General features: G+C 45.8%; 1 protein-coding gene across 1 annotated transcript; it reads left to right on the forward strand.

The window, feature by feature from the left end:
* Positions 1-2: 2 nt before the first annotated feature.
* On the forward strand, positions 3-12,555 carry DNAJC18 (DnaJ heat shock protein family (Hsp40) member C18; the record flags this gene model as incomplete). Its single annotated transcript, XM_029960222.1, has 6 exons — positions 3-18; positions 1,378-1,563; positions 4,579-4,691; positions 5,956-6,065; positions 7,897-8,069; positions 11,556-12,555. Coding segments are annotated over 6 exons (723 nt in total), but the record flags the coding sequence as incomplete, so codon positions are not given.
* Between the last annotated feature and the right edge of the window lie 1,773 nt (positions 12,556-14,328).

Below are 14,328 nucleotides of genomic sequence, written 5' to 3' on the forward strand. Positions count from 1 at the left end.
CCACCGAGGCCTTTAAAGGTGAGGGGCTCCTGAGGGGCCCGGGGGGCTTCCGTGAGGCGGCGGAGCGGGGCCGCATGCGTGCAGAGCGCGGGTGCCGGCGGACACAGCCGAGGCCACACAAACCCCCTGCGCTCTGGCCAGGTTTGCATTTCGCTCTGCAAAATACAAGCATTTCTGATTCAAGAGAAATCGCCAGAGGGAAATTGTACTCAGGTCTCATTCCGGAGAACTTCTGAGGGATTTTGCAGTGGCACGACCGGGGGAGCAAGCCAAGGAGGAAGTGGTTCACCACTGGACAGGGTAGATGGAGGTATTGGAAGAAATCCGTTTGCCCTGAAGGAGCGGGTGGTGAGCCTCTGGCACAGGCTGCCCAGAGAAGCTGTGGCTGCCCCTGGATCCCTGGAAGTGTCCAAGGCCAGGTTGGACGGGGCTTGGAGCAACCTGGGCTGGTGGGAGGTGTCCCTGCCCATGGCAGGGGGTGGATGAGATGATCTTTCAGGTCCTTCCCAACCCAAACCATTCCAGGATTCTGTGAAGGGTTCAAAACGAAGCTTGGAACTAACACTGGGCATGCAGGAGAATGGGGTGTTGTGTAATCAAAAACTGCTCCTTGTCAATAAATTTATATGTATATCTATGCAAACATATAAAATTTAATCCAATATGCTGTGTCTGGACTTCTCAGAAAAATTTCACTTCTGTACTGACCCTGTTGCCATCTAAACTCTTGCATCCTTTGCCCTTTCCATGCTGTGTTGCAGCACAGCACGAGGAAAGCAAGTGATTCATTCACAGTCTGTTAAGGAGCTTTTGAAGGGCTTTTCTTTGTTTGTTTGTGTTTGGGTTGTAGTTCTCAATGAACTTGTTCTGTCAGAGATCAAAGAGGAAGATGAACCAAACAAATACTTCTGGGTGGTTGGGTGTGAAGTGTGAAGTAGATGTGCTGCACAGCTTCAGGAGCACCTCTGCCAGCAGGAAAAACTTGGAATATCACTCTGCATTTTAATTAGTCTCTCCAGTTATTAACTTTGTGTTGACTGTGTGTGGTATATGGAGGTGCACTTCTATAGCAGGGCTTGGTTTGAGCTGAGAAAATGTTGCATTCTCACCCACTTTCTTGGCTGAAATGGAGACTCACCTTGGTTTTGTGAATATTTCAGGTCTCTCCATATACTTTAGCACTTTCTCTTGGCATCAGGGGCAGCAGGAAGTAGTTTCCATCACAGGTAATTCCAGTGCTGTTCTTTCAAAAGTGACTCAATCTTTGGTCAAGCATGACTTTTCTATGCTTGTTTGGGGTTTTTTTTGCTGCACTGCTTATAAAAGTCAGAGGTCTGGAAATGTTGATTAAAATGCTTGTTTTAATTCCTTCTGCAGCAATAGGCAATGCTTTTGCAGTTCTGAGCAACCCTGAGAAGCGACTGCGATACGATGAACTGGGGAGCGACCAAGAGCACGTCAGCACTGGCCAGGCCAGGCACTACAATTACTACACAGAGTTTGAAGCAGACATTACACCAGAAGAAATATTCAATGTGTTTTTTGGTGGGCATTTTCCTACAGGTCAGTGGTTTTGAAGTGCAGTGGGCTGGCACTAAACCCGAGGGAACAGCTGGAGCTGTGTCAGGGCAGGCTCAGGTTGGATCTCAGCAAAAGGTTCTTCCCCCAGAGGCTGGTTGGGCACTGCCCAGGCTCCCCAGGGCTGTGGGCACAGCCCCAAGGCTGCCAGAGCTCCAGGAGGGTTTGGCTGATCCTCTGGGGCACAGGGGATGACTCTTGGGGATGGACCTGTGCAGGGCCAGGGATTGGACTGGATGATCCTTGTGGATCCTTTCCAACTTGGAATATTTTGTGATTCTGTAAACCATAAAGGAAGGTCAGCTTCCCTTGGGGACTGCTCATGGAATTGATTATACATTTGAAAAGAGCAGAAACCTTTCTGGAATTGATTTCTGCCTTTCTTTTATTCCCTCCATCATCTGAAGCCAGCAGTGGTATGGGAGATAAAATAAAGTGTGAATGGGAAGGGATCAGAGGTGTCTTAGGTGATGGCAGGACTCAGTCACCTCAGAGGTCTTTTCCAACCTTAACCATTCCATGATTGGGTTGTACTTGAGGCACCTTCCAGCATTCCAGGCCGGCATGGCACAGCTGCTGGAGTTGTGATCTCAGTGCCTCTCTAAGCAGGGAAGCTCCTGTGCCTTCCTGGCACGTTCCTGTGTGCTGGAATGAAATTCAAGCTTGGGAGCTCAGCAAGTGCTCCCTGCCAGGATAGACTGTCCATGGATATGCAGGATCCAGTGGATATGCAGGATCCAGTGGATATGCAGGATCCAGTAACACAGCAGTGGAACTGCACCTGTACTAGCTCTGGGCATGTCTCAGTCCAGCCTTGGCTTTTGTATTTGTAGGAGAAATAGAAAGATACCACAAGATCTGTGGATTAAAAGTAAATCTGAACAGTGTGGTGAGCTCGAGGGTGTTCCTGGCAGCATCTAAGGAATTGCTTTAGCATTCCTGTAAACTTTTCCCCTCCCAGGTGTCACATAAAGTGACATACACACCACTTACTACAGCCTGAAGCCACAGACACAGGTAGTTACTTACAAGCTCCCCATAACCTTAGTGTGAGTGCTGCATCTTGCTGCCAGGGGACCTCAGGTTGTTCCTAAATTTACATCAGTAAATGTGCAAAGTGAGCCAACCCCAGCATGGTGTAATTCCATCCAGAGTCTGCAAGTTTTCCATTCCTGGCTGTGCAAGGAATTGCACCTGTGTGTGCCTTTTGTGGAACATTGCCCTCATGAAATGGGACTGCTTGGTAATGTGGGAGACAGGGATGCTTGGAACTGAGGACAGGAAACTGAGGAGCTGCAGGAGGAATTTGGGTACTGGGCATGGCAGGTTTGTCAGGGAGAGTGGCACAAAGGAGAAAATGGGAATTTTGAGCCAAATGGCAAAGAATAAAGAAAGAAACAGGTATTTCATAGTAGTTGGTGTTGGTAGTAAACAATGGTTTCCTCACCAAAAAAGTGTGTGGATGTAAATTTATGTACATTTTCCTAATGTAAAAGTAAGTTTTAAGTTATGGAAAATTACCAGTTTAGCAATTTTCCAAATAGGGAAAGTCCTCACGGATTCTATTTAGCAAGAGAATTGCTAGTAAGAGGTAGTTGATATAAAGAGAACATTTTTTTAAACCGTTGTAGCACTAAGTAGGACTTGCCTGAGCTGAAGTTTGTGCTGGTGTTTGTTTTGTGACACTTTGCTGTCACCAGGCTCTCTGGAAATCCAAATTAGAGGTGTTGGTGTCAACTCATTTGTGTGGCATTTGTGGGCAGGTTTGTGGCTTTGGTTTTACTGTGCAGTTTTCCTCTGTGGATATTCAGTGGAAAAATATTAAAAGTTAAAATGTTAACTGTGATAAAACTCAAGGGAGACTCCACATGGCACAGTTCTAATGGGGAGAGGCTACAACTTGAATGTCCTTCTCATGAAAAATAAATGCACATGGAAGGAAAGAAACTCCTGGCAGAAATTCTTGGAGAAACTTGGAATTTGGGATAACTCTTCTCTAGGCACCCTGTAAAAGCCATTCTTCTATTCCAAAACTTGCTTCTTTTTTCATAACTTGATAAAATACTGTCTTTTTACCAAAAAGAAACTTTCCTCCTTGGAGACAGCCTGGCTTGGAGCTCTGCTGGCACACATGCCTTGGAAATATCCTTGAGCAAGCAATGTCACAGAGGTTTAACACAACAGCAAGGGTCACCTTCACCCAGGTTTCTTGCAGAATTCTTTGGGAAGCTCAAAAAAGGACAGTGGGAGAGTATAAAATAATGTGACATCTTTCCCAGGGCTTAAAAATAGATTTGCATTTCTGTTGTGATGATAAGCCATAGATTTCCAATTCTCTAACACAAAGACATGCTGAATTTCAAAGGAGGAGAGCAAAGCTATTATTAAGATATTCATATGGTGATAAAATCAGAGTTAGAGCTTCAAATCGAAGCAGCACATACAATTCTTTCCTCATTTTAGAATTTTTAAAAATAAATCAACTGCATTCCACGTGCAAGAAAGGAAATCCTGAATTGTTCTCCTTTTTTCACTCGAAAAGCTATTTTTTTAAAATCTCTCTCCTTATGATAAAATAATTAAGTGAAACCATTAATGGCTTGAAGGCAGAGGAAATAGAAATGAGTAGAAAAGCACATTCAGTAATTATGGGAGGCTGTAATTCATGGCCTGAGCCTGGAGAAGCAAATCCATTTTCCTGCCACAGCCTTGCAAGTGAACGTGACAAAACCAGCATTAAAATATGAGATACAATCATAACAATCAGAACATGTCTCTGCAGTTTGATTTAAATTAAGATGGACTTGGGGCACACTTTACAATTTCTCTGGTAGGCTTTTTGGAATGACATGTTGTTCTGTCATTTCAGTCAGAGGTTGGCTGTGCTTTTTGGTGTGAGGTCTCACAAATGTCATCAGGCTGTGTAGTATCAACCTGGATAGTTAAACAGAAACTGAGGAGTACAGGTGAGTGCCATGAAACATGACCTTTCTTTTACAGGAAATATCCACATGTTCTCAAATGTAGCCAGAGATGCACATTATTACCCACGGAGGCACCGGGCCGAAAGGGCATGGACACAGGAGCAGGAGGAGGAAGACAACAGGCCACAGGTAGCCAGGAGGAGGGATCTCCTGGGCTTAAATATCTCACCAGGGTGAGGGAGACCTGAAGCCAGGACACACCTTCCCATGCTTGAGTGCTCAGTGTTTATTCTCAAGCACTGCACCCACAGGGGATGTTTTTTACGTGACTGGATTGGCTTTTATTAATCACTGCTTTAAAAATACTTCGTATTTATAGGATTACATGCCTTCCAGTTTCTGTCATCCAGAGGTTTGCTGCTCCTTCTTTTTCTAAGCTCTAATGTTTGGTAATCCAACAACAATTAGTCCAAATGGGGCCTGGTAATGGGTGTGGAAGCACTGGCTTTTGCTGTTTGTCCTCAAGGTGTATTTAAGCTTTCAGTAAATGAGCACCCAGGTGCTGCACAAGCCTCTTCCAGCCCAGGGCAGGATGGCTCTGGGATACATTTCTGCCAACTGAGACCTCCAGGTGAGACAGGGTGTCTTTTGTTGCCAGTGCACATACACATGTGCCACCTGCCTTGGCAGAATCTCCCTCTGGAGACTGTCTGTTAACCTCAGGGAATCATTCTCCAAGGAAGATGAGTTTTCCCTTGTGAGTCTCTTAGCCTCTGAAAAAAGAAATGGATACAGCTGACAGCAAACAGGGCAAATGAATCCCACCTACATCAGGAATCCTCGTTGCTATCCCAGGGCAGAGGGCAAAGCCTGAATAGCTGCATGCTTTATTTTCCTCCTCCTAGATTTTAGAAGCCTGTTTAGAAAGAAATCAAAAAGCAGGAGGAAAGATCTGTGTTTTCCCTTTGATACTTTTCCACTCTCTTGTTGCATTTGCATCCTGTCCCAAGTTACAGCACATGTGGCCTCTTAACCCTTTACTGCTCAGCCATTAAATCCAGTGCTTGAACAGAGGTTGAGATCTTTAGAATGGGTGTAGCAACCTTCAGAGAGTGCCTGGAAAGCTGTAGAACATGGGAATTGCAGTGTGTTCCTGCAGGTTGGATTGTCAGCTGGGCACTGACAGTGCTGTGGGTGTCTATTGCCTTGTGAAGGAAGGGGTAGAGGAAAAGATAATTGAAAGAAAATGGTTGTCAAGAGATGTCTGAGATTATTAATAAAGGTTATTTCGAAATTACAGTGTCATCCCTCTCTAAATCCCAAAGTACTTCCTCTTTTTTTCAGTTTACGTGTAATACATTGTTGATCTGTGATAGATAGCCTGGTTTCTGTGAACAGATGCCTCTTTTTCCGTCTCTGTCTTCCCTTGGCTACTAATTCTTGTTCTTTTCAGAATTCCTATTCTGCATTTATCCAGTTGATGCCAGTGTTCATCATCATAGTAGTGTCAGTGATAACCCAGCTGATGGCCACCAACCCTCCCTACAGCTTATTCTACAAGTCGTAAGTGCTTTAAAAACACGATTTTCTGTTCTTGCTGTGTGCAATAGGGAGGCAGAAGGAAGTTGGATTTGATTGCAGAATTCATGTTAATGTTCTGCTCTTTCCAGCAACTGTTATCAATTCATAAATAGGGAAATAACAACAGTCTGCCCTGACGAGTTCCCCTGAGCTGTGAAGTTACCTGTGGTGAGCTTTATTGCTGAACAGAGAGAGGCACCAGACCAGAAACCTTCCTCAGCTGGTGTGAAATGGTTTTGCACTGTGATACAGGAGGATAAATGTGGGTGCAGATCAGCCTCTGGTCTGCCCAGCTCCTGGAATCTGTGGACCACCACTGAGGTTCCTCTGGAAAGCAGTTAAATAATGAAGCCTGTGGTGTGCAGTATGAATCCAAATCTGCTCTGGAGCATGAATTCCACTGGAAGCTCCACAAATCATTAAAGCCTTGAAATGCCCTGGTTTAATTTCTGTAGAGGAGCAGGACCCTGGGGAGCTGGTCAGCTCTGGAAGCAGAAGGACCACCACCAGAGCTGCTGTAATTTGAGTTTGTGAGGCAGAGGAAAAAAGAGTGCTGGGAGGAAGGAATCTCTCTAGTGGGAAAGAGCTCACCTTCACTGGCTCTTACTGAGCCAGAAGTAGGATTGGCAGGTTTTGAGGAACCAGCAGAGAGCTCCAAACACACCCCTTGCTCCCTTCTAGGAGTAAAACTCCTCAGGTCCAGGTCTGTCCCCTCCCTCTGCTGTCAGAGTAGCCCAGCACCCCTCATCATTTTGCCACAAGATGTCAGTGTGAGGCCCTCGCAGAAGAGCAGGAGGGTGGTTGTTTTTTGGGTGGTTTTTTTTTCCAGGGAGTGTTTTTGCTATCTGCCAGTCCCATGTGGAACCTCCCACGCTGCCCCCACAGCAGCTGATCTCTCCTGCTTTTCTTCACTGCCTCCCCTTCTCCTGCTGGTGTGAGATAGTCAGGCCTGAGCCTGGCACACAGTTAGGTCATTTCTCTAAATCATAACCTTAAAAAAAAGCTTAAAAACTAGGAGCAATTGTTTCTTTAAAGAGAGTGGACACCTCTGAGACAGTGAGAGAGTCCAGGAAGAAGGGGCAAACAGGATTCCATTGAGTAGAGTGTAACCTTTGTGTTTTGGCTGCCTGCCTCTGTCTGTGGGCAGTGATTTGAGCAAATGCCTGGGTATCTTTGCTCAAATAAGGAAATTCGGTCTAAGAATGGAGTTTGATCCAGTGGCTGTGTCAGAGGGGCTAATTCTTCCCCACTTTGCTTACTGATGATTATAAAACCCTGAAGAAAAGTGTAATTGGAATCTCCCCTGCTAATTTTTAGTTCTACTAAAGGATCCAGAAAACAGGAAAATCCAGATCCAATTGCATTGTGCCCCAAGTCTTTATAATCTCTACCTTAGTTATCAATCCCCATGGATTTCTGGACTGAGTTTGCCAGGAATCCCCAGCAAACAGAAGTGTCTGGAGAGTTCACAGTTAAAATTTGCTCTGATATTTTGGAAGTGTCTTGAGTGAGCTGTTGGGAACAAACACAGTATTCAGCAGGAGCAGTGTCAGTTCTTTGTAGGTATTTCCAAACATTAGATATTTTCCTGTGGTTTTAGCAGGGGGTGGATTCTGTTTGTAATGCACAGCTTGCTGTGCCCGAGACTTGTAATTTCCTTACTGGATGGTTGAGGGAGCCATAATCCTGCAGAAATTAACTGTAAAAACATGGCTCTAAATACTGTCCTCTGGAAATGCCAGTGTGGAGAAGCAGCTCTTGATTTCTTTAGGGTCAAACTGCTCAAACATCTGGTTTCTCTGTGTGTCCACAGGTCCATCGGCCACGTCATTATCAGAGAAACAGAGAACTTGCAGGTGCCTTACTATGTCGATAGGAACTTCGAGAAGAATTACCAAGGAGCAGAACTCCAAGAGCTCGAGAAGACGGTTGAAAAGGATTACATAGACTATATTCAGACCAGCTGCTGGAAGGAGAAACAGCAAAGTAAGTTCTTTCTGTCCCAGGTGTGTGCCCAGGACCCGCCTGGGTCCTGCGCCTCGCAAAGTGCTGCTGGTTTTAGCCTCAGTTTGCACAGCTCACAACAGCTCAACCTTGCCCTGCTTTGAGGTGTCTCACATCTGCTCTTAACACTGAATTGGCTTTTCTTGAGATGTGTCAAAATGCATTTTAAGTGATGAGTGGAAAGTAGATTTCACCATTTGAGATGGTTTTTTCCACTCGGTTTTCATGCTCGAATACCCTTTAGTGATGATGTTTTCAACACAGAACCCACCACGTTTATCTAGCCCTGACAGATGGTTAGGCCAGAAAAGATCTTGAGACATCACCTATTCCATGTTTCCTTTGCTGGAGCAGACTGGCTCCATGAGAAGTTTCTCTGACTTTTCCCTTAAAACTTCCCCAGGGGAGCCCGTAGCCTGTCCAGGTGCTCTTGGCTCTCTTGAGTGGGCTGTGTTCCTGGTATCAGTTTCCAGAGCTGTGCTTCTGTGCTCAGTTTGTGTGTTATTTGCATTTTCTATCTTTAGATGAGTTTGAGATCATGCTTTTCACCACAGTCAAGTCTTTTAAAAACAAGAGTTGAGTGCAGGAAAGGAGAACACAGATGTGAACATTCAAACTCATTATTCTCAATCAGCCATGAGTCACTCAGTGATGTGAATAAAGGCATGTGAACCCCATATTTTAAGGCATTTTACCCACATATTGCATTACTTACCTATTAATTACTGCTAATCTGGTTCATTGAAAACAGAGCAAATCCTTGCTTCTTTGGCAAGTAACACAAATAAAAATTACAAGGAGTAGCTGATGGTGGGATGTTATGACAGATTTTTTTTCAGCTAAAAAACTCATCACCTTTAAATGAGTAAACACAAAGTGCTGCTGTGTATAAAGGAAACTGGAACAAGTTGTGTCTCTGAGAATGTTCAATAGCAAACTGCTTTCACACACTGGTGGGGCTTTCTAAATTGCTCTGTGTGAAACAGTCCTCAGCACACTGCTAAAAAGTGCCTTTGCACTTGTTTTCAGTTTCTTTACCAGTTGCATCATTATGGAAACACAGTTTGTCCAAACAAGACTTGTTTAACCCTAGAGAAGAGGTAACAACAGTGTTGCTGACTCCAAACTCTTTACAGGTTTTTCATGGGAAGGCTTGTTTTGGTTTAAAACTTAAAAGTTACCAATCCTGCTTTAAAGAGAAATAAACAGACATAGGTTCTGAAGTTAAAAAGGAAAAGAACCCATAACATAAGACCACAAAAATCCTGAAGTTTTTAGTGTGCTTCACTTGTGACCTTCAAGCATCTGTGGCTGGCAGGAGCAGCCTCTGAGTGTAATTTGGCTGTTAATACTCATAAATGTAGGCTTGCACAAAAATCCTTTTAATTGATCTTGTGCAACTGAAAGTTGTCTCTTTCATGTAGACCTGGAGCTAAGGAGAGCCAAGCCCCAAAATAAGGACAGGGTTTGGGAGTCTAAGGGAGACCAGTTGTCAGAGAGGGGGAGATGATCCAGCAGGGAATGCCAAATGCCTGCCAAGCCCTGCTCCTCCTGAGCTCTGTACACTTAGAGATTGTATTAGTCACCCATCTGCAAATACATTTACAGTGTCCACAATTAGCAGTAGCCTGAGGACACCACTGTAATTCAAACTAAGCATTTTCAGAGTGATTCCATCCAGGCCAGTGAGCAGGTAAGGGGCACAGCTGAGGTTGGGCTCACTTTGCAAAAATAAACTGTGAATACGGTGTGGAGTGCTGGAGAAAAGCTCTGGAGATGTTGAGGCAGTTCTTAGTCAGCTGTTGCTCCACAGCATTGGTTTCTTAATCCTTGTTGAAGTGTTTGACTTAGTGTGCTCAGCTTTTTGTCAGTTGAATGCCTATTAATAGTACATTTGTTGTGTTTACTGAGGGTGCATTTCTCTTTAGCACCAGCAAAATGGACAGAGATGAGTTACTCAGGAACAGTTTGGTTTTAAAGTCCTTGATTTTATGAGTTGGAAAGTGCTATCTGGTGTTCAACAACCTGAAGGAAAATTTTAAAAGTAACAGGTTGGTATCTTGTTCAGCCAGTTGCTTTTATAGTGCTGCACCAAAGAGGACTCCCCTTCTCAGCAGAGCAGTGTGTGAAAGTTGTGTGTGCTCTGGGTTTGGGTCTTCTGAAACCTCTGACACAATTAAGTACAAAAAGCAGATCCCAGGTTTTTACAGGAATGTTTCAGCTGGATAGCACAGTTGTAAAGTGAGGCTCCAAAGAGCTCCAGGTCACAAAGAGGCAACTGAAAACAGAGAGAATCAGGATATGTGTCATAGAATCATGATGGTTTGGCTTGGAAGGCACCTTAAAGCTTATCCAGTTCTACCCCTACCATGGGCAGGGACACCTTCCACTAGCCCAGGTTGCTCTAAGCCCTGTCCAGCCTGGCCTTGGACACTTCCAGGGATCCAGGGGCAGCCACAGCTTCTCTGGGCAACCTGTGCCAGGGCCTCCCCACCCTCCCAGGGAAGAATTTCTTCCCAATATCCAGTCTAAACGTAACAGAAATTCGGTATTTTAGGATGTCCTTAAAGAGAAAAGTTCAAAGGAACAACTCTGTAGAAGATTGAAACCCACAAGGAGCAGATGTGATGGAATAAACCCTGTCAGAAGCGCAGGGAATAATTTTTCCCAGTTGGATAAGTGGAAATTGAGATTCTCCACTGCACAATTCCAGGGACTCTGGACTCAGAGACAATTACCCAAGTCTGGTTTTGCTGGAGGCTTGTCAAGGCTGTGTGCCCAGCACTGCCTGAGTGGCATTTGGGTTATAAACCTGCCAATGGGTTCCTGCTCTAAAATGAACTGTTCATGCCTGACAGTTTGGGAAGCTTTTCAGTAAGTGGGTGGAGGGTTAAATGGCTTTAAATTTCAGTGGGACAGGGACACAGGACGTGAGGCATGAAAGGACCTATTGAAGTTCTTTCCACTCTGAATAATTTTGTGAAATGAGGGGCTTGTGAGGTGTATAAAAGCTCTTTGAAAAATTGAGTGTCATCAGGTAGCCTGTGCTTACGGAAAGGTTGACCTTTTCAGAAGTAAATTACTGCTTTTCTCCTCAGTGCATCTAATCCTGCAGCTAAATTATTCTTCAGGGAGAAAGCTATATTAAGACTTCCTCAGGTAATCAGCAAAAGAAACTTCTCTGAATTACTGGGGGGAAATAATTTAAACAATGGGATTATTTCAGTTTTATGTTGCTTTTGAGAAGAAGGGGAACAAATATGCAAAGTACATTTGAGATTGTTAATGAAAGGGCACGGAGGCCTTTCAGACAAGTCCCTCGGGTAACTCTTCACCTCCCTGGATTCAATACCCAGCAAAATTAGAATTAACAAGTGCCACAAGGATAACAAAGCACTGAGAAACAGTTCTTTAAGGAGGCTCACGGCTTCATCCTAATACATCTTTTTTGTTTTTTTCATCTTTCAGAGTCTGACTTGTCCAATTTGGCCAAGCTCTACAGAGATGAGAGGTTAAAACAGAAAGCAGAATCCCTGAAACTTGAGCACTGTGAGAAGCTCTCCAGTCTGATTGGGATGCACAAAGGGGGCTGAGCAGAATGCACACGTTCCATAGTTTTATTTATTGCTGTTTTAAGTTATGTTTTTATTTTCCTTCATATAAAAAGGGAAGGAGTCTATTGTAAGGAGTGGATATTGGAGTCCTTCTGCATGTAGTGCAGAGAAGGGCCAGCACGAGCTGCAGAGCTGCTGTTTGCTGTAATATATCCTGTACATTAGATTCGGTTCCAAGGACCAGTGGCACTTTGTACATTCATTCCAGGGAGTTTCTCTTAGTTTGGAACCCTTCTGAATCCAAACAGTGTGTGCTTCCCAGGAGAGCACGCACATGCCTCGGCTTTCCATGTTTTCCGTGGAGCTGATCCAGTGGATCCCGTGGACAGTGTTGTGCTCAGTGCTGGCTGTCAGCTCCCCTTCCCATTCAGCACCCAGGCTGTCCCTGCCTCCACAGCGCTGTGAAGGAATGGTGGGGTGATTCCAGTGTCCTGTGCAGTGCTGAGGGCAGGAGGGACAGGTACCTGCCCCAGCTGAGCACCTGAGCACACTCCCAGCCCTCCCTCTGTCCAAGGGACTGTTCCCTGTGCTGCTCCACGGGAGGGCCGTGCCCATCCTGCTCCGTGTGACACCAACACCACCAAGAAGATGGGAGTGTGAACTGCACCAATTCCAGTGGCTGCAAAACTGTAAGGAAAGGACAACCATGTTGATTTTCTCATGTTTTCAGTGGCATATTTTGAAGCTGGCTGTTACATTCTGACTTGGATCTGCACACTCTTCTCCAGCTGCTCCAGGGGCCCTGCTTTTCCCGGTACAGTTCTCATGTAGCATATTTTTACTCTGCTGAGCAGTTATGAATGTTTCACTGTAGCCATCAGTACTGCAAAGAAAAAGACCCATGTGGTAGTGTCCTGTTTTTCCTTGATCCTCCTTTCCAAAGTCAGGCCTTGAGGAGCAGTTTGAGGCTGGTTGTACCCGTGAGCAGCAGAGACCAGTGTTACTCCAGCTGAGCACCAGTTTCTCTGGTGGGTACCACGGGTGTGTGCCAGGCATGGAATGACCTGTTCTTCCAGGGTGGGGGGCTTGGGGCAGCCACAGCACAGCACTGCTCCCCTCTGACCTTGGGAACAGGTGTCAGTGAGATCTGAGCAATGCTCTGGTGTGGCCCCATTCCTAAAACCTGCTGCAGGATGCACAGGTGGCCTTGCCTGAAACCTAGGGAGCAAAGTGCTCCAGAGTTTGGGAAATGCCAGGATTAAACCTGCCTTTGAAGCTTGGACTTCAGGTGTCCATGTGCCTGGTGGAGCAGTGTTGTCCAGGTGCTCTGCCGAGGGGCCCTGTGGGCTGGAACTGGCACTGTGGGTACCACAAAGTGTCCCCTCCGTGTCCCTGTCCTGTTCACACAGCAGGGGGAGGTTGGACAGCAAACAAATTGGGAGGTAAAGAAGCTTTTTGGGGGTGTGCACTGGAATTTGGGGGTTGTATCAGGGATTTGAGGCTTGGTGCTCCTGCACATGAGCCAGACACATTCCAGGTGTGATGAGAACATTCCAAGTACAGCAATGGTGCTGCTGTGGGGTGGTGGTGTGTCAAAAAATGGAGGGGGAAGCAACAAAGTAACTCCTTAAATTACATATTAGCATTAACATTTGTATCTCATTTGCAGGAAACCTTATAGGAGCAGGTGGGAAAGTTGAGCAGAGTTTGTTGGGCACCTGGGATGGGAAGAGCACCAGTGGGCATTTTGAGTGGGTTGGTGCCAGTCTGCAAAGGTTCATTATTCCAGGATGGTGGCTAGATTGGTTATTAAGGGTTGATTATTCCAGGAGGGGGGCTGGCAGAGCAGGCAGTCTTAGTTCTGGTATTTCCCACCTTTGAGCACGAGTGTGTACAGAAAGCAAAATTAATGTTGCTTTTTATCTACTAAATAGCTTGTAGAATATATTAGATGTCTGTTCAAGTGGTTGGACCTGGTTCTAGGGTTGGTATCTTCCCTGTCCTTCCTGTGGGAGTCCCAGAGCTGTAGAGGGATGCAGGTGGGGAGACCAAAGCCGGTGACTTCTCTGGACCTGCCGTGTCCTGCATGGAGCTTGAACTCATGCACAGCATTTTGCACTGGAACCAGATCACACCTCTCCATCTAAAGATCTCCAAGGACTTGATGGAGGTGGGGACCTCCTGTGGGAAGCACAGTCATACAGAGTCTTCTCTGGAACTAGGAAGGGGGCTGGGATGGAGCAGGAGGTGAGACTGGGAGGTAAAAACATTTCCCAAAGCAATAAGTGTTCTTTGTTTATACTGGGGGGGTGTCAGGTGCTGGTGTGTGCTGGGAGAGGGTGTGTGGCTTGGGGTGTCTGGTGACAAACAGGACAAGCTGTGTTTGTACAGCACGGGCATCCTGCTCCATAGGGAAAAGGAGAGTCCTCTTTGGAGCCCGTGGGCTGGAAATGTATCCCTGCCCTTCTCCAAAGGGTGCTGGGGCTCCTTGTTTCTGGGTCAGAATAAGAGAGGGAAAGGTGTTCCTGAGCAGGAGGGTGGCTCGGAGCGGGGGGTGCCCCTGTTCCCTGGGAACACCGAGCACTGGGAAATGGGTCTGTGTGTGTGGATGTGTTTGGGGTTTTTAAATTAAAGACGTGACACATCTCCGTGCCTGTACGTGCCGTGGTGTGGAAGGAGGGGCGGTG

The sequence above is a fragment of the Manacus vitellinus genome, unplaced genomic scaffold (assembly GCF_001715985.3).
Source record: "Manacus vitellinus isolate BGI_N305 unplaced genomic scaffold, ASM171598v3 scaffold_25_pilon, whole genome shotgun sequence".
NCBI lineage: Eukaryota > Metazoa > Chordata > Aves > Passeriformes > Pipridae > Manacus > Manacus vitellinus.